General features: G+C 47.2%; 1 protein-coding gene across 1 annotated transcript in view; it reads right to left on the bottom strand.

Annotated features, from left to right (window-relative positions):
* Positions 1 to 13,812, bottom strand: part of LOC149344175 (cytochrome P450 3A9-like) — a 54,128-nt gene that overhangs the window by 24,319 nt on the left and 15,997 nt on the right. The window contains exons 4-6 of the mRNA XM_089542567.1: positions 12,260 to 12,356; positions 8,355 to 8,480; positions 1,882 to 2,131 (exon numbers count right to left, since the gene is read on the bottom strand). Of these exons, the coding sequence (XP_089398693.1) occupies positions 1,882 to 2,131; positions 8,355 to 8,480; positions 12,260 to 12,356 (473 nt within the window). The remainder of the gene's footprint in view (positions 1 to 1,881; positions 2,132 to 8,354; positions 8,481 to 12,259; positions 12,357 to 13,812) is intronic.

Below are 13,812 nucleotides of genomic sequence, written 5' to 3'. Positions count from 1 at the left end.
CCAGAGAGAAAAGGCAAACTCCGACCGAAGTCTCATAAGAAAATCGGCATGTCGGTGCGGGCTCGGTACGTTCTTTAGAGTTGACTGGGTGGGAGCAAGGGAAGCTCCTTTAAAGTTCATTTAGTTCACTTCCACTGTTTCGGGAAAGGGGGTCGTCGCTGTCTGAGTTACATGAATTGCGGGCGAACAATGCCTGCTCGCGGAGCGGCCTTTTACCTGTATACGCTAATGAAAGGGAGGTTTGAGAGCGGTTCAAGTGTGTCCTCTCTGTTGCTTCATTGGAAGGACTGCTGTGTCAGTTCTTTTACCCCATACGCAAAGATCTTTACTGTCATCGTACTTTTATTCACTAACATTTAGTCACGCTCTGACTGAGTCTGCCTAAAAGCTGTTCCAACCTGCTGCTTTAAGCAAGCTGGCCGCGTCACCTAGTTAGGGAAGCGCCACGGCGGTCTTACGGTGCTCTTTGGGCGATCTCGCGAGTGGAGCGAGGAACTGTACGGTAGTAAGATCTTGTAGGACCGCACAGCCCACTGCCAGCTGTTGAATACGGCACGAGCCGGAGTGTCCGGCCAACGCCTTACAACTGCTGGAGACAAACACCGTTCGGCATCAAGCGCTTTCCTCAGCTTTCGATCATCACGATGGATAAGTCTTGATGCGGAGCACACAAAAGTGGTAGTGCCTGACTGATCTGCAAGTAGATTGCAGGCCATTGTCCTCGTAGTGGTTATCGATACTTGATATACATGGCTTCCCCCAGTTTCCTGCTCCAAAGCAAGGAAAAAGAGAGCGTGACTAGCCTTATTTGCATGCGCTTCAAGTGCGTCAACACTTCCTCACTTTCTTGTATAAGAAATGCGATTGGTCTTAAGTTCTTATTTTCGTTGTTGGGACGGCGAAAAGAATGGCAGTAAATGGTCCTACAACAGCGAATTCCAGATCGGACCTTGGCCTCTTGCCGTGGGCGTCGAACATTACGGGAACTTTGTAGGAGCTGGAAAGAATTAAGACTGTCGTGAAGCATGTATGGCTAATAACTTTTAAAAGTCTGAATCCTGCAGACATCATAAAAATGATGCTTGCTATACCCTGCTAGCATACCATGTGACACTCTGCCATGTTCGAAAAGAGCGCTGGAATCAGAGAAGCGAAATAGGCTTTATTGCAACCACTGCGGGCGTTTCCTTCGACATCATACCGATATGAAAACATTTAACGCGCAATTTTTCGTTACGTCATAGTACACCCGTGTTGAAAATAACGGCTGTTATTTACTCGTGGAAAGTTTTTCAGAGGATTAATAGCTGTGAGAAAAGTCCCCGATCGCAATGTTTCGGAAACACTGCGTGAATACACGTATACGGGGAACGCAACTATTAAGGCGAAAGCCTTTAATGCCTCATCGTTGTCGACCGAAAGTTGTGAGCAGAGGTGTCACGCTTCTTCTACTCAGACCAGAAAAGAAATCTTTGTGCACTATAGGATTCGAACCACCATTCTTCCGTTCCGCAGCCGAGAGTGCTAATGGCTACGCTACTTCCTGCAAACGCATATGTAGTTCTCCTTGTCTAGGACGCTGGAGAGTGTTTGCAGAAAGGCGCCGAACCAGACGGATGCCTCCCAAACGCCCTTCAGTGTCTCCAGCATTTAAGATTCAGAAGCAATTGTGTGCTTAATTAACACCTTAACCACACATCAGTGACACAAGCAGCAACACCGCGCTAAAGGCTTTCGCCTCAACGCTCTTTAGGACAACAAAGTGCACCCCCCCCCCCCCCCCCCCCCCCCGCCCCTGAATTTTTTTTTCATGTGGAACCAACCTGGACAGAAGCTGTAAGCAAAAAGGCATCACCTGATATACAATAGTCCTGCACTTACTGGCTGCAAGCGTGATTCCCTGCAGTCCTAGGCGCCGCAGCAGTCTGATGCTCGCTGCTGTGAGCATGTCGAAAATACTGCCTGGTGCCGTGTTCTGGACGTCCAAGTCAATGCCGAAATTGGCCTTTAGCATGACGTCCATGGCGTACCTCTGCAGAACGTTCTTGATATCCGTCGACCTCCCATCTCCGGCATCCCTTCCTACGATGTCCGCCATAGTTTCGCTGCTAGTCTCAAATATCTGAAACATCTGCGAAATATCAAGGATGTTGTTGACAGACATGTTACGTAGCTGGCACATGTGTAATATAAGTAAAGGAATGGAATGCGCTAAAAGATGAAACTAGAACATCCAGGTTTCCTCGTTTTTTTTTTTTTTTGCGACTACAAGTTAGCGGTGGCATCTGTGGAGATAGAGAATAATAACTACGACGGTGCCCACAACGGCGCCCACAAGAGCACTTCTACTACTTTCCTTGCGTATGCCCACTTGCGTGCGAGAGGCCATCATGTAGCAGGGGTTTCAACCAGGATTATACAGTAGAGCTGACTTATAACTAACCTGATGGTCATGTCTATTAAATGCTCGTAGTAGTGTTCGTATTTCCGTCAAAAATACCATGTCCGTCAAAAGTCGCCGAGATCCTTGATACCAAGATTCTTCTTTATAGACGAGGTGTAACTAATCATGGTTGAAGCCTCCCCAGAAGCTGGTTGCAGGTCGGACCTGTTATTCAGTTCCCGAGGGTTAGGGGAATGCTCGTAATTTGAGTTCAACGGCTTCGTCAGAGCACTGCTCTGAGGTGCTGTCGTACGCACAAACGCAGTCAAGCGAGGCAATTATGAATGAACGACACATACGGGCGTATGTGCGCACAGTACGTGTGAGCTGCACTGTCTGCTATCTGGCTTTGCGTGCACGCGGTAGCAGCATAAAAGTTGGAACCGACTGGGCAGGAGGCGCATATCACGTGCCCAGCTGCTGTTAGTTGATCCATGACCATGCGGAGTAGCATCGCTTTTCACGCTGCCACCGTGTAGAGATCGTCGCGCTAGTGTTTCTATTTGGGATGCTTCGTTCAGGGAAATAATTCAAGGAATAAGGATGGGGTGCAGCGCGTAAGGCAGGTTCTCTCAGATCATGAATGGCAGTTTATCGATATCCCTCGAGAGAAAAGTATACAACAGCTGTATCTTATCGGCATTCACCTACGCGGCAGAAACGTGGAGGCTAACGAGGAGGGATCAGCCTAAGTTAAGGAGAACGCAGCGAGCTATGGAAACAAAAATGATAGGTGTAACGTTAAGAGACCGCAGCGGGCAAAGTGGGTGAGGGAACAAAGGTGGGTTAATGACATTCTAGTCAAATGGAGACGAAAAGATTGGTTTGGGCAGGTCATGTAATGCGAAGGCAAGATAACTGCTAGTTCTTAAGGGTAAAGGAGTGGGTTCCAAGAGAAAGCAAGCATAGCAGGGGGTGACAGAAAGCTAGATGGGCGGATGAGATGAAGAAGTTTGCGGGGACAAGGTGACCGCAGCTTGCAAAGAAGGTTAATTGGAGAGACATGGGAGAGGCCTTTGCCCTGCCGTGGGCGTAGTCAGACTGATGATGTCCAGCTGGCACACATGCAGACAATGATTGACCTTATAGGCCATCGGTGCGCAATTGACCAACATTTGTTAGAGCTTCAATGCCGCCGTTTTATTGTTCTTTTCTTGACGGGAGGGGGGTTCAACTTCAGAGGTGAGTTTACGGCGCCTCCTTGTTCGCTATATCCGAGAGGTGTGCGCAGTTGTTCGTTGTATCTGAGACGAATTGCCATTGTCGTCATTCATAGTTAAACAGTAGCACCACACTTGCTCGTAATAAGCGAGCGTTTATTATATCTGCGGCTGTTATAAGTGGGCTAGAATCTGTTTATAACGCTTTCTGATAGAAAAGATAATTTCTTCAGCTGATACGGTCACTGGTGGCGAAACTTAAAAAAAAAAAAAAACGTTCAAATGATAAAGGCAATGGTAACTAAATTCTAATACTTCGGTTATTAACAAAATTTAAACGGTTATTGTAACTAGTTGCTTCTAGGTACCTCATAAATAGCGTCAACAGTCCTCCCGTCATGCAGACAAGACGGTGATGAACTCTGGTTGGCTCATCAGAGCGGAATGAAATGATGACGTGAGAAACGGTAAACTGGAGGGGCTTGCTGCAAAGCTGCCTTTCTGTAAGCCTGTAAGCCACAATTTTATGCCAGAAGTTGCGATACCAGGCTTTGACGCATTCTGTGGGGGATGTTGTGGCCCAGGTTGCGTGGCAGGTGTATGATCAGGAGCCAGGCGGCTGGAGTCGGAGTAGCGAGTGCCGGCGGATGCCGGCGAGGTCTATGGAGTTTATTTTGCATATTTACAGCAGTTCTCAAAAACCCTCTGACAACTTGCCATCCGGCGGGTTTTATACGGTCTAAATCCCTAGCTTGGGAATGCCGCTACCTGACAGGTGTCTATTTGGCTGCACACCCGTGCTGTCTTTAGTGGCCGCCCATAGCAGGAGGCTGTTCCGGTAGCAAGGGTAACTCTTCCGACAGTGATGGCAATAATGTCACAGTTTCGCAGCAGTTCTGTTCACGACAGATATTGCCAACCAGGTAAAGATGGCCCCGTTGGAACCGGGCTCTGACCAGGGTCAACATAAAGGATCCTTCCTAGAAAGGTCACCACTTCCGAAAAGGTCATCGTCTACTGTCCGCAGAAACTCGTTAAAAAAGGCGGCTTCCTCGCCTTGCCGCCGCCGTTCGTTCTCAGTATACAGGGCAGACCGGGGCCTTTGTTTTCCCGGCGCCGTCCGGCTGACGCCGTCCCTACTTCATTGTGGGAGCCCCGCCGAAGTGGCTTAGCGGCGAGGTGGGGATAGATCCCATTCCCTCCCGAGACAAAAGGGAGAAGCCGCTGCAGCCGGCGCCGCTTTTCTGAAGCCGGCGCCGCGATGCATCGAGGATGACAGCTTTGTTTTTAGCTCACGGGACCCGCGTGCTCTAGCCCGCGTTGCTCGGAGGACGGTCACAGCACTGCCCAACAACGTCGGCATTCATTCACATGGTAATCTCTAGATGAAGGAGTCCTCCTTTAGGTTTTTCTTTTTAGAAAATTCAGTGCTATGCACAATACTGCACAATACAGCAATATTACGTTAACTGTTTATCGAAAGGAACGGATGTAGGAGTCCTTTCGCGTTCTCGTACTGATTTGCACGGCCTAATCTGCCTTCGCATACCGATTCGCCGTTTGCGTTCGCTCACCAATAGTTGCGGCTTGTGTTAGTCCGGTGAGCTCAAGGACAGACATCATCTGAAACTTTGTGTTGCAGCTGTCAAGAGCGGCATTAAATGGAAGAAAGGGGGGAGGAGGGGGGGGGGGGGGGTTGCAGTAGACGAAGGTACACAAGGCTAAACACTGGTACTATCACGTGGTGATGCAATATTTTCGTCTGCGTCTAGCCTGTAATCGGCTCATCACTTCTCCTCAGTTTACATTCGCCCAGTTCTTCGTAAACCGAGCTTTGGCGAGCGGAAAAGCTCAGCGAGTCATTGTCAGTCGTTCGAGTGCATCGAAATATAAGCCTTATGACTAAAATTTGAGGGCAAGAGCTGGAGATAGTAGACAGTTTTAGCTGTGCATCCGCAAGGGCTTAGCGTACGCAAGGAGCTTGCGGGGACCGTAGTGCGCATGCGCAGAACGCAAGCGCGATCCGTGCGTCTTGCGTATGTACGCAAGCCAGCGGACTTTGCGTTGCGTTGCTTGCGTGGCTTGCGTGGTTAACGTTGGCAACATGGCGGCGCCCTGCACGCCCGCTTCGGACCAAATACTGCATCGCCGCTGCATTTTTCGACGCGATAGCTCGCTCTAAACGGTTATATTCACTTTTATTTTGAGCATTCTCACTCCTTCGTAACAATATATGTGACAAATAGTCATCGTTTTTTAGATAAATCCAAGAATTTCTTGATGTTAAGCCTATCTACGGCGTACACTGTCGTCATAGCAACGACCTCCGGTAAAGTACTTCTCCAACTTTGCGCTAGAATTTATATTTTCATTTGATTCAATTAATTTACATTAAAAAAGAAACAAAGCCTTCGAATACAGCGACCACTGCCATTAATAAAAAAGGAAAAGGTTTCCTCAGCACACAGTTCAGAAGCTATGACTTGCTCTCGCTAGATGGCGCCACTGTATCCTACCTTCCCGGGCGCTACGCTAGCCACTCCCAACTAAAACTGTCGTTGCTCGGACGGGTGGCAGGGCGCGTAAGGTGCGCCCGTAGCGCACGCACAGCTTTTGCGGACGCACAGCTAAAAAAGCTTCAGGCCGGACCCGGGCACTGACAGGCGTCTCGACACATGGAGACTGCCTGCAATGTCGGCGATGTGAACTACTAGATTTTACATAACCGGCTCAGTAAGCTAGACATCTGGCTGTTTTATAGGCGTCTGTCACCCCTGAAAAATGATTCCAAAAAGAAATCCCCATATTAACCTGAGAATTTGCGCATTGGTAGCTACGGGGTTTGGATGCCAGTGCCACAGCTGCGGAATTGAATGCCGATCAGGGCGGCCACGCTTGGAGGCGAAGTGTAAAAACTTCCGTGGGCTTTGCGATGTCGGTAGAAGTTGAAGAGCACCAGTTGGCTCAGAATTAATAAGCAGCCCGACGCCAAGACGCCTCTAAATGTGGGGCTTCATGTCTTTAAGCCTTCAACGCCGTGTACGTTACATTACCTATAACATTGTAAGAAAGAGAGTTGGGGTTGGACGCCCCAGCGGCTAGCGCCGACGAAGGAGAGAAAGAAGAAGAAAGACGAAGCTGACGAAGCTCGGGTGCGCGCTTGCGAACGCTGGCGTGCTGAGCAGCACCGCTCGAACAAAGACTGGCCGTCCACACTAATTGGGCGAGTCGCCTCATTACACTTGGTGGAGGTGCTGGGCAGGCTGGGCCGGGGTGTCGGACGTCGTGGTAGAGCCTGGTAGCCTCGACATTGTGGCGTAGCTCCAAGAGAAGAGCAGGGAATGTACCGTTTTGTCCGCCAGTACATACGCTCTTGTCTGGAATGTCAGCGTCGCAAGAACCCACCACGGCACTCACCTGCTCCTCTGCAACTTTTACCGTGCCCCGCACAGCCATTCGACCGTGTTGGAATTGACCTTTATGCCCCTCTTCCCATCACTGCCGCAGGGCACCGCTGGATCATCTTCGCCATTGATAATCTCACGCGCTATGCGGAAACTGCCCCGTTACCAGCTGCGACGGCCTCTGACGTAGCCGGTTATATACTTCAGAACATCATTCTTCGTCACGGTGCCCCTCAGGAATTGCTCAGCGATCGGGGTCACGTCTTCTTGTCCGGCGTCGTGGAAGCCCTCCTTCGGCAGTGTCATATCGTTCACCGCACGACGTCTTCGTACCATCCGCAGACGAATGGCATGACCGAGCGCTTTAACCGGACCCTCGGCGCATGATGGCTAAGTACATTTCTGTCGATCGCTCAGACTGGAACCGCGTTCTACCTTTCGTTACCTACGCTTACAACTCTGCAACGCAAGCCACTACTGGTTTTTCCCCGTATTTTCTTGTCTACGGACGCGAGCCTTCCTCCATCATGGACACCATAGTCCCTTACTGCCTGATTCGTCCGAATTTACAACCTTCTCTAAAGCCGCTGCGCATGCCGAAGAATGCCGTCAACTCGCCCGTTCCTTTACTTCGCACGGCCAGCACCGCCAGAAAAGCGTCCGCACCGCTTCCCCCTGTCTGCCGCCGTCTTATGTTCCTCATTCCTTGGTTTGGCTTTGGGGGCCCTCCTCCAGCTCGGGGCAGGCTACAAAACTGCTGAGCAAATACCAAGGCCCCCATCGCGTTGTTTAGCAGACATCTCCAGTTAACTATCTGATCGAGCCCATCACGCCTTCGTCGGATAATCGCCGCCGCAGCCGTGAAATTGTGCACCTAGACCGCCTGGAGCCCTACTACGACCCAGCTATCGTCTCGCGCCCTTAAGCCGCCAGGATAACGCCTTGTCACCCCGGGGGTATTGCAAGAAAGAGAGGTGGGGTTTGATGCCCCAGCGGCTAGCACTGACGAAGGAGAGAAAGAAGAAGGAAGATGAAGCTGACGAAGCTCGGGAGTGCGCTTGCGAACGCCGGCCTGCTGAGCAGCACCGCTCGAACAAAGACTGGCCGTCCACACTAATTGTGCGAGTCGCCTCATTACAACATCATATTTGAAGACAACGATACAACTTCACCAGAACCCCCTGTGTATCAGAGAAGTCATGAAGAGAAGCAGGAACTGTATCAATGGTCCGAAGACATCTCGTGGAACACATTTCTTAGTATAGAAACAAAATTTCCCATTATCAAATCCGCTTTTTTTAAAACACTAAGCAAATGCGGACAGTACTAAGAATTTTCGAGCACTACCTTGGACAGTTTGGTGGTGGTAAACGCAGGGCTGACCATCTGCCTCAGTCCTTTCCAGCGCTCTCCCCTTGCTGTGAAAAGCATGGAATCTGGGTGTACGGGAGCCGGAAGGACACCTAAGAGTACCTGCATAGGTTAAAGGAATTTTTTTTTTCTTAGAAGGACCTACCTGGCATTGCATGATGAGTTAGTGTCGCTAATACCTGTGATATAAAACAAGTGAGCAATTCTGATTAGCACCTGCAGAGGCTGTCTTTATTTTGTTTGAGTTAAACACGTCCTGTGCTATAAAGACTGTTATCTTGAACGAGACGTTGTTCAACCTCTTTACCGCGGAGTTTGATGGATGCTTTTTATCACAGTCTCGCAGAATGGGAAAACTTACTTCAAGGCGAAATGTGTCAGGAAAAAAAGCCGATGTGGTTGGCTACCTTTATGATAGCGCCAGTTTCTTGAAATACGTAAGGCTTTACAACATCTTCTCTGCCTGGCTAGTAAGTGTATGCGAAAAAGAATACAGGAATGTCGATCAAAGTGTAGTTGTTAAAGAAGATCGAGATGTTTCAGCGAACAAGGCTTCCGACGTGAAGCTCAAACCTTTCAACCAGTTTTAATAGGATTTGGTAGACGTTGCTCCTTTCTATGTTTTTCGTGCGAAGTTTCGCGTGTTTATCCATGTCTTTGTTGTAGTTCGCAGTCTATTTTTGCCAATAGATCCGAAAAAAATATTCGTGGTGTCCTAGGGAGTGCGTCTGCGGAGCAAGCGCTGGGTTCGAGCCAAGTTTTTAGACCCTAGCCTCGAAGCAAACTTGGTTTTTGACAGTCTTCTGTACAACTCAGGGGTGCGGAAGTCAAGCCAATAAAATCGGTTGTTCCGTGAGAAGAAACCGATTTTTACACAGGTTGTTTCGTCTAAGACGTTACACATTTTTTTAAAAACAGGCTCTTTGAATTAGAAGAACGCTTTTTTTTTTCGGCATAGCATTGTCAGTGGTGTAGAACAGAATACTGCTAAGACATGCGAACTAGCAGGCTGGTTAACTAATATTGAATATGTAACTCTTTAACTGCTACCGTTCGGCTCCTTAATATTGAGAGGCGTGAAGCCCACAGTGAGTAGTAACCATATTAGTTTTCAGAGTTTCAAAAACGCGTTTACCACAGCGCTGTGACCCAAGAAATGTTCGCTATTCCGATGAGTCACGCGCGCTGGAGAGGTTGCTGTGCCTGCAAGCTTGTAGCATGCGCATGCATTTTGGCGCCATGTAGCTAAAATTTGTTGGGCCACAACGCCGAGGGTAACCACGTTTTAGAAATTCTAAAAACTTATTTGGATATTATGAGCGGTGCGTTACACGCCCCTGAATAATTAACGAGCCTAACAATTACAGTTAGAAAGTTACATATTGAATATTAGTTAACAAGCCTGCTAGTTAGCATGTCTAGCTGCATTCTGATGGAGTACACCGCTGACAATGCTATACCGAAAAAAGCGCTTCTGTAACTCAAAAAGCCTATTTTTAAACACTGCGTTAAGTCTTAGGTGAAACACCTTGTAGTTAGAATAACCATAAGTTAGTTTCCTGCGACAAGCGTCAGCCGCGTAATTGTATCGGTTAAGCGTGTACTCGGGCTATTATGTGGACGTCACGTGCTAACTAGCCGGCGTGCACGGAGGTTATCAGTGACAGATTGTTTATGATTGCAGTATACTGCTCCATACGATTTAAATAAATTGCTTCAGTTTTCTGATGACTTCCTTGCTGAAAGTTAGGGTCAAGTCAGGCAAAGTAATGTAAATTGGAGAAATCTGCAATTCTCATGAGTAGAATAAAGTCAAACATAAGATTTAATTCCAGGCATCTGACGTGTAGCTAAATTAATCCAACTTCACCCATTTAGGATCTTCAGTGACGTTTGACTTCACAAAATTAACATGACGATCGTAGGCGTGCGCACGGTTCTCCATTTGGGCGTGCCAAGTTTCATCCCTTCCCATGCCCTCCCACTGAGGCCCCTACAGTCAAAACGCAGCTCAGTGATCAGAAATGCTCATCAAACATTTGATACAGTGTGATGTAATTCCAAAATATACTAAACGTTCATGAGCAGTAGCTCTTACTTTCATGTTTAAAAGCCGCCCCGGTGGCTCAGCGGTTATGGCGCTCGGCTGCTGACCCGAAAGACGCGGGTTCGATCCACGCCGCGGCGGTCGAATTTCGATGGAGGCGAAATTCTTGAAGCCCGTGTACTGTGCGATGCCAGTGCAAGTTAAAAAAACACCAAGCGGTAAAAATTTCCGGAGCCCTGCACTAAGGCGTCCCTCACAGCCTTAGTCGCTATAAACCATTTCATGTGTATAATCGGCAGAGGAAGGCGCAGTTTCTGCGCTGACGAGGTGCCAGTGTAACAACGCGCTTCTGAAGGAGTTTGTTTCCTCTCTAAACCCCAGAAAATAGGCGACTCATTTGTTTTTTGTAAACTAAAAAAAAACCTGAAAAGCTTCCCTCAAAGTAACCCGTCAAGTAGAGAGCTCTTGAAACGCAACATCCTATGTCCTTGGCAGCTAGTATAACAAAAAATCCAGCATGGCTCTAACAATGAACTATAAATAATGATGTGAGAGGTCTGACAGAATAAATGTAAGGGCATACTTAGCGCCCCCTGCCCCCTTTCCCCAGGTGCGCACGCCTATGATGATAAGGAAAAGAACCACTTGTCAATAGTGCAGCAGTCGGGTGGCGGACGCCTCCTTGTAGGCAAAATTTTTTTGTAGAATGGCAGTGTTGCTACAAGTTGATCCGATCGTATTTCAGCAGGCCGGCTTTATACAAAATAACATGGACGGCGCACAGAACTGGCATCGCAACAAGGGTGTCGTACATGCGTCGGATAGCGAAAAAAAAATGTGCTGGAGTGTTTTTCGTTAATCGCGCTGCTGCTGGTCGACTATGTATGCACCGGCAGGTCACCTATCTATTCGTAATTCAGTTAGAGTCAAGTTCGTGATTTCAGACTGGGTAGCACTAAAACACTCTAGTGACTTCATTCTTGGGCTGTGAAAGCAGCTATCGACCAAATGCGAAAGTCCGAGTGAAATGATGCCTCGTTTTGCGAACTTAATGCGCAACACATCATTAAGCTGTCCTTGGCAATAATATTCGGGCGTCAAACATAAAATTTAATTCATCGTCTTGTTACCGACATGAAGAATTATGTCTTTTTAACTAAAACTTGGCAAGCAATATGACATCCATTCAGCATACCGTTTAAAAAATTCGTCCGAATTCCATCGGGGCCGCGAGATTTCTTCGGGTACGAAGTTAGCAGCTGCTGATGAATGCCCTGCCTATTGATGCGAAGCTCTTGCATTGGATACAAGGTGGAAACTAAATAATCATTCTCATTGTCCATCTTATCCTTGCTGAACACCGATAGGAAAAAAATGATTAAACAGGTTTACAATATCACCTTTTTTCAAGTCGCGACTTCTCTATCCTTTATGTGTTCTATTTTGTTCTTCTTATCTGAAAAATACCGAGAGAACTTTTGGGGCGAGCATTTGAGAAAGTTGGTCAGTGTTTTGTTGAATAAAGTTCTGTTCGTCTCTGGGAACGCAGTTTTCAGCCTCTTGATGTTTAACAGTTCTGCCGCCTCATTTGCAGCAGCTTAGAAAAATGTGCACCCATACATTTAATACGTGGAACCTGTTTACCTCTCTCTTAAAAAGCACTAATAAGAATGGTATCAGAGCAGCTGTCTAGTAGATCATGTGGATAGATAAATAAAAAAAACTGATTGAAGTTCTTGATGTATCTGCTTGAGCGTGGAAGGTGCGAAAGCTTCAAGGGTCGAAGGAAATTTGTTCAAAAGCTATGAATAGTGTAGAGTGAAGAAGTACAAACCCCTCTGTCTGGAAAGACATTGTGGTCTTCGACTAGCACTTTCTTCAACAGCTCCAAATCTTTGACCAGCAGGAAAGGCATCGCTCCGTTGAAGAACCTGCATTGTTTCAGTGCACCGTCAATTGCAGCGTGTGATAGCGACTTAGTGCGAAGGAAGACAGCCAGGCTGTAAAACTGCTTCGTACCTTTTTTGGATACAGGGAACTGGTTCGATAAGAACATCTTGCGTTAGTAATTGCCGGATTAAGAAGAAGGCGCAATACTACGACGCTTGTCGATAAGCAGATACATTTTACGATATATTAGCCTGAAATGCAACTAACGTGTCTGAATTCTTTGCACTGAGACAAGTTTTCTTGTTTTGTAAGGAAACTTGCGGACAATTCTAGGGCACAATTCAGTGCGCCCTTCAAAATAACCGGTCAGTACGGAGAGGGACTGTCCCGTTCATCTGCAGCAAGCCTTGTCCTGTTGAGAAATCTGATGCTCTGGATGAGCTGGTTAAGCAGGAATGCTCTTTTGTTGCGCCGCCAGAGCATAGGACATGAAAACGAGTAGACGCACGCAAGCGTTCACTGCAGTGGCCTTCATTCTGGTTACGTGTTGCTTATATACGTTATAGCCACCATGGTGTGCAAAAAGTAAATGAAAGCTACAGGTGTCAAACCAAAAGCGACCTACTGAGACCATCTCCACTTTCAGAAATTTGCGTCTGTTTTAAAGCTTAGCAACCACTGAAGGGCTCACGAAGTAGTGGTCAGAGTGATGAATCTCTGCTGTTTGTACAATGTTTCGTGAATGCTGGTTTCTTTCTGGGAAAGTACAGTATTGCGATAAAATTCTGGCTGAGACTGTATGCAGCGCAGTGCAATGCGTTGCGTCCTTCATTGATGCCATCGTGTTCTTTTAATCGGTCATCGATATATCGGTGACCTGGACGAATTCCGGTAGAAAACAGTTAGTTTAGGGTATCCTGCATACTAGTGTTTTACAGAGAAGCTATTTGTGCGGCTCTGCCAGTTTTGTGGTGGCTTAGAATGTCACCCCAGGGTCCGAGCATAGTTGCATCTTCTTACGGACATACAGTAGGCCTTATATTCACTGTGTATTTCGAGGCATATTTAACACCCGTTTTCCCCTCGAAGAAAGCAGCTAGCACATTAAAGTTTACAGAATTTTACCCCATTTGCTTGTTGTTAACTAAACTAAAAGAAATGCATCGTGGCTGATATTCACAGTTTTCTTATTACGTTCGGCGTTCATACCTTCCGTGTTTTATCAGAACAACACTCTTAAAAACCAAACCAAGAACCTACTGCCTAGATGTGTACCATTAATTCTGCATGATGTTGTATCTCTGGATAGATAAGGTCCGAAAAAAAAACATCAGCCTTCCATCTTCTCTTGTTTTTCCTAATATTGGGTCAGATGCAACAAGACGCACAATTTTCTGATATTTAGGCTAAATGAACTAGAAATATTCACTTTAGAAGTTTCACAACAAGAAAAGATGCAGTAAACATGTGCTTAGCAGCCAATATATTTTTCGTCAG

The sequence above is a fragment of the Amblyomma mixtum genome, chromosome 5 (assembly GCF_055824585.1).
Source record: "Amblyomma mixtum isolate Tamu chromosome 5, ASM5582458v1, whole genome shotgun sequence".
In the NCBI taxonomy this organism is placed as follows: domain Eukaryota; kingdom Metazoa; phylum Arthropoda; class Arachnida; order Ixodida; family Ixodidae; genus Amblyomma; species Amblyomma mixtum.
Note: the sequence above shows the minus strand (reverse complement) of the source record. Positions and strands in the feature narration are given on the sequence as shown.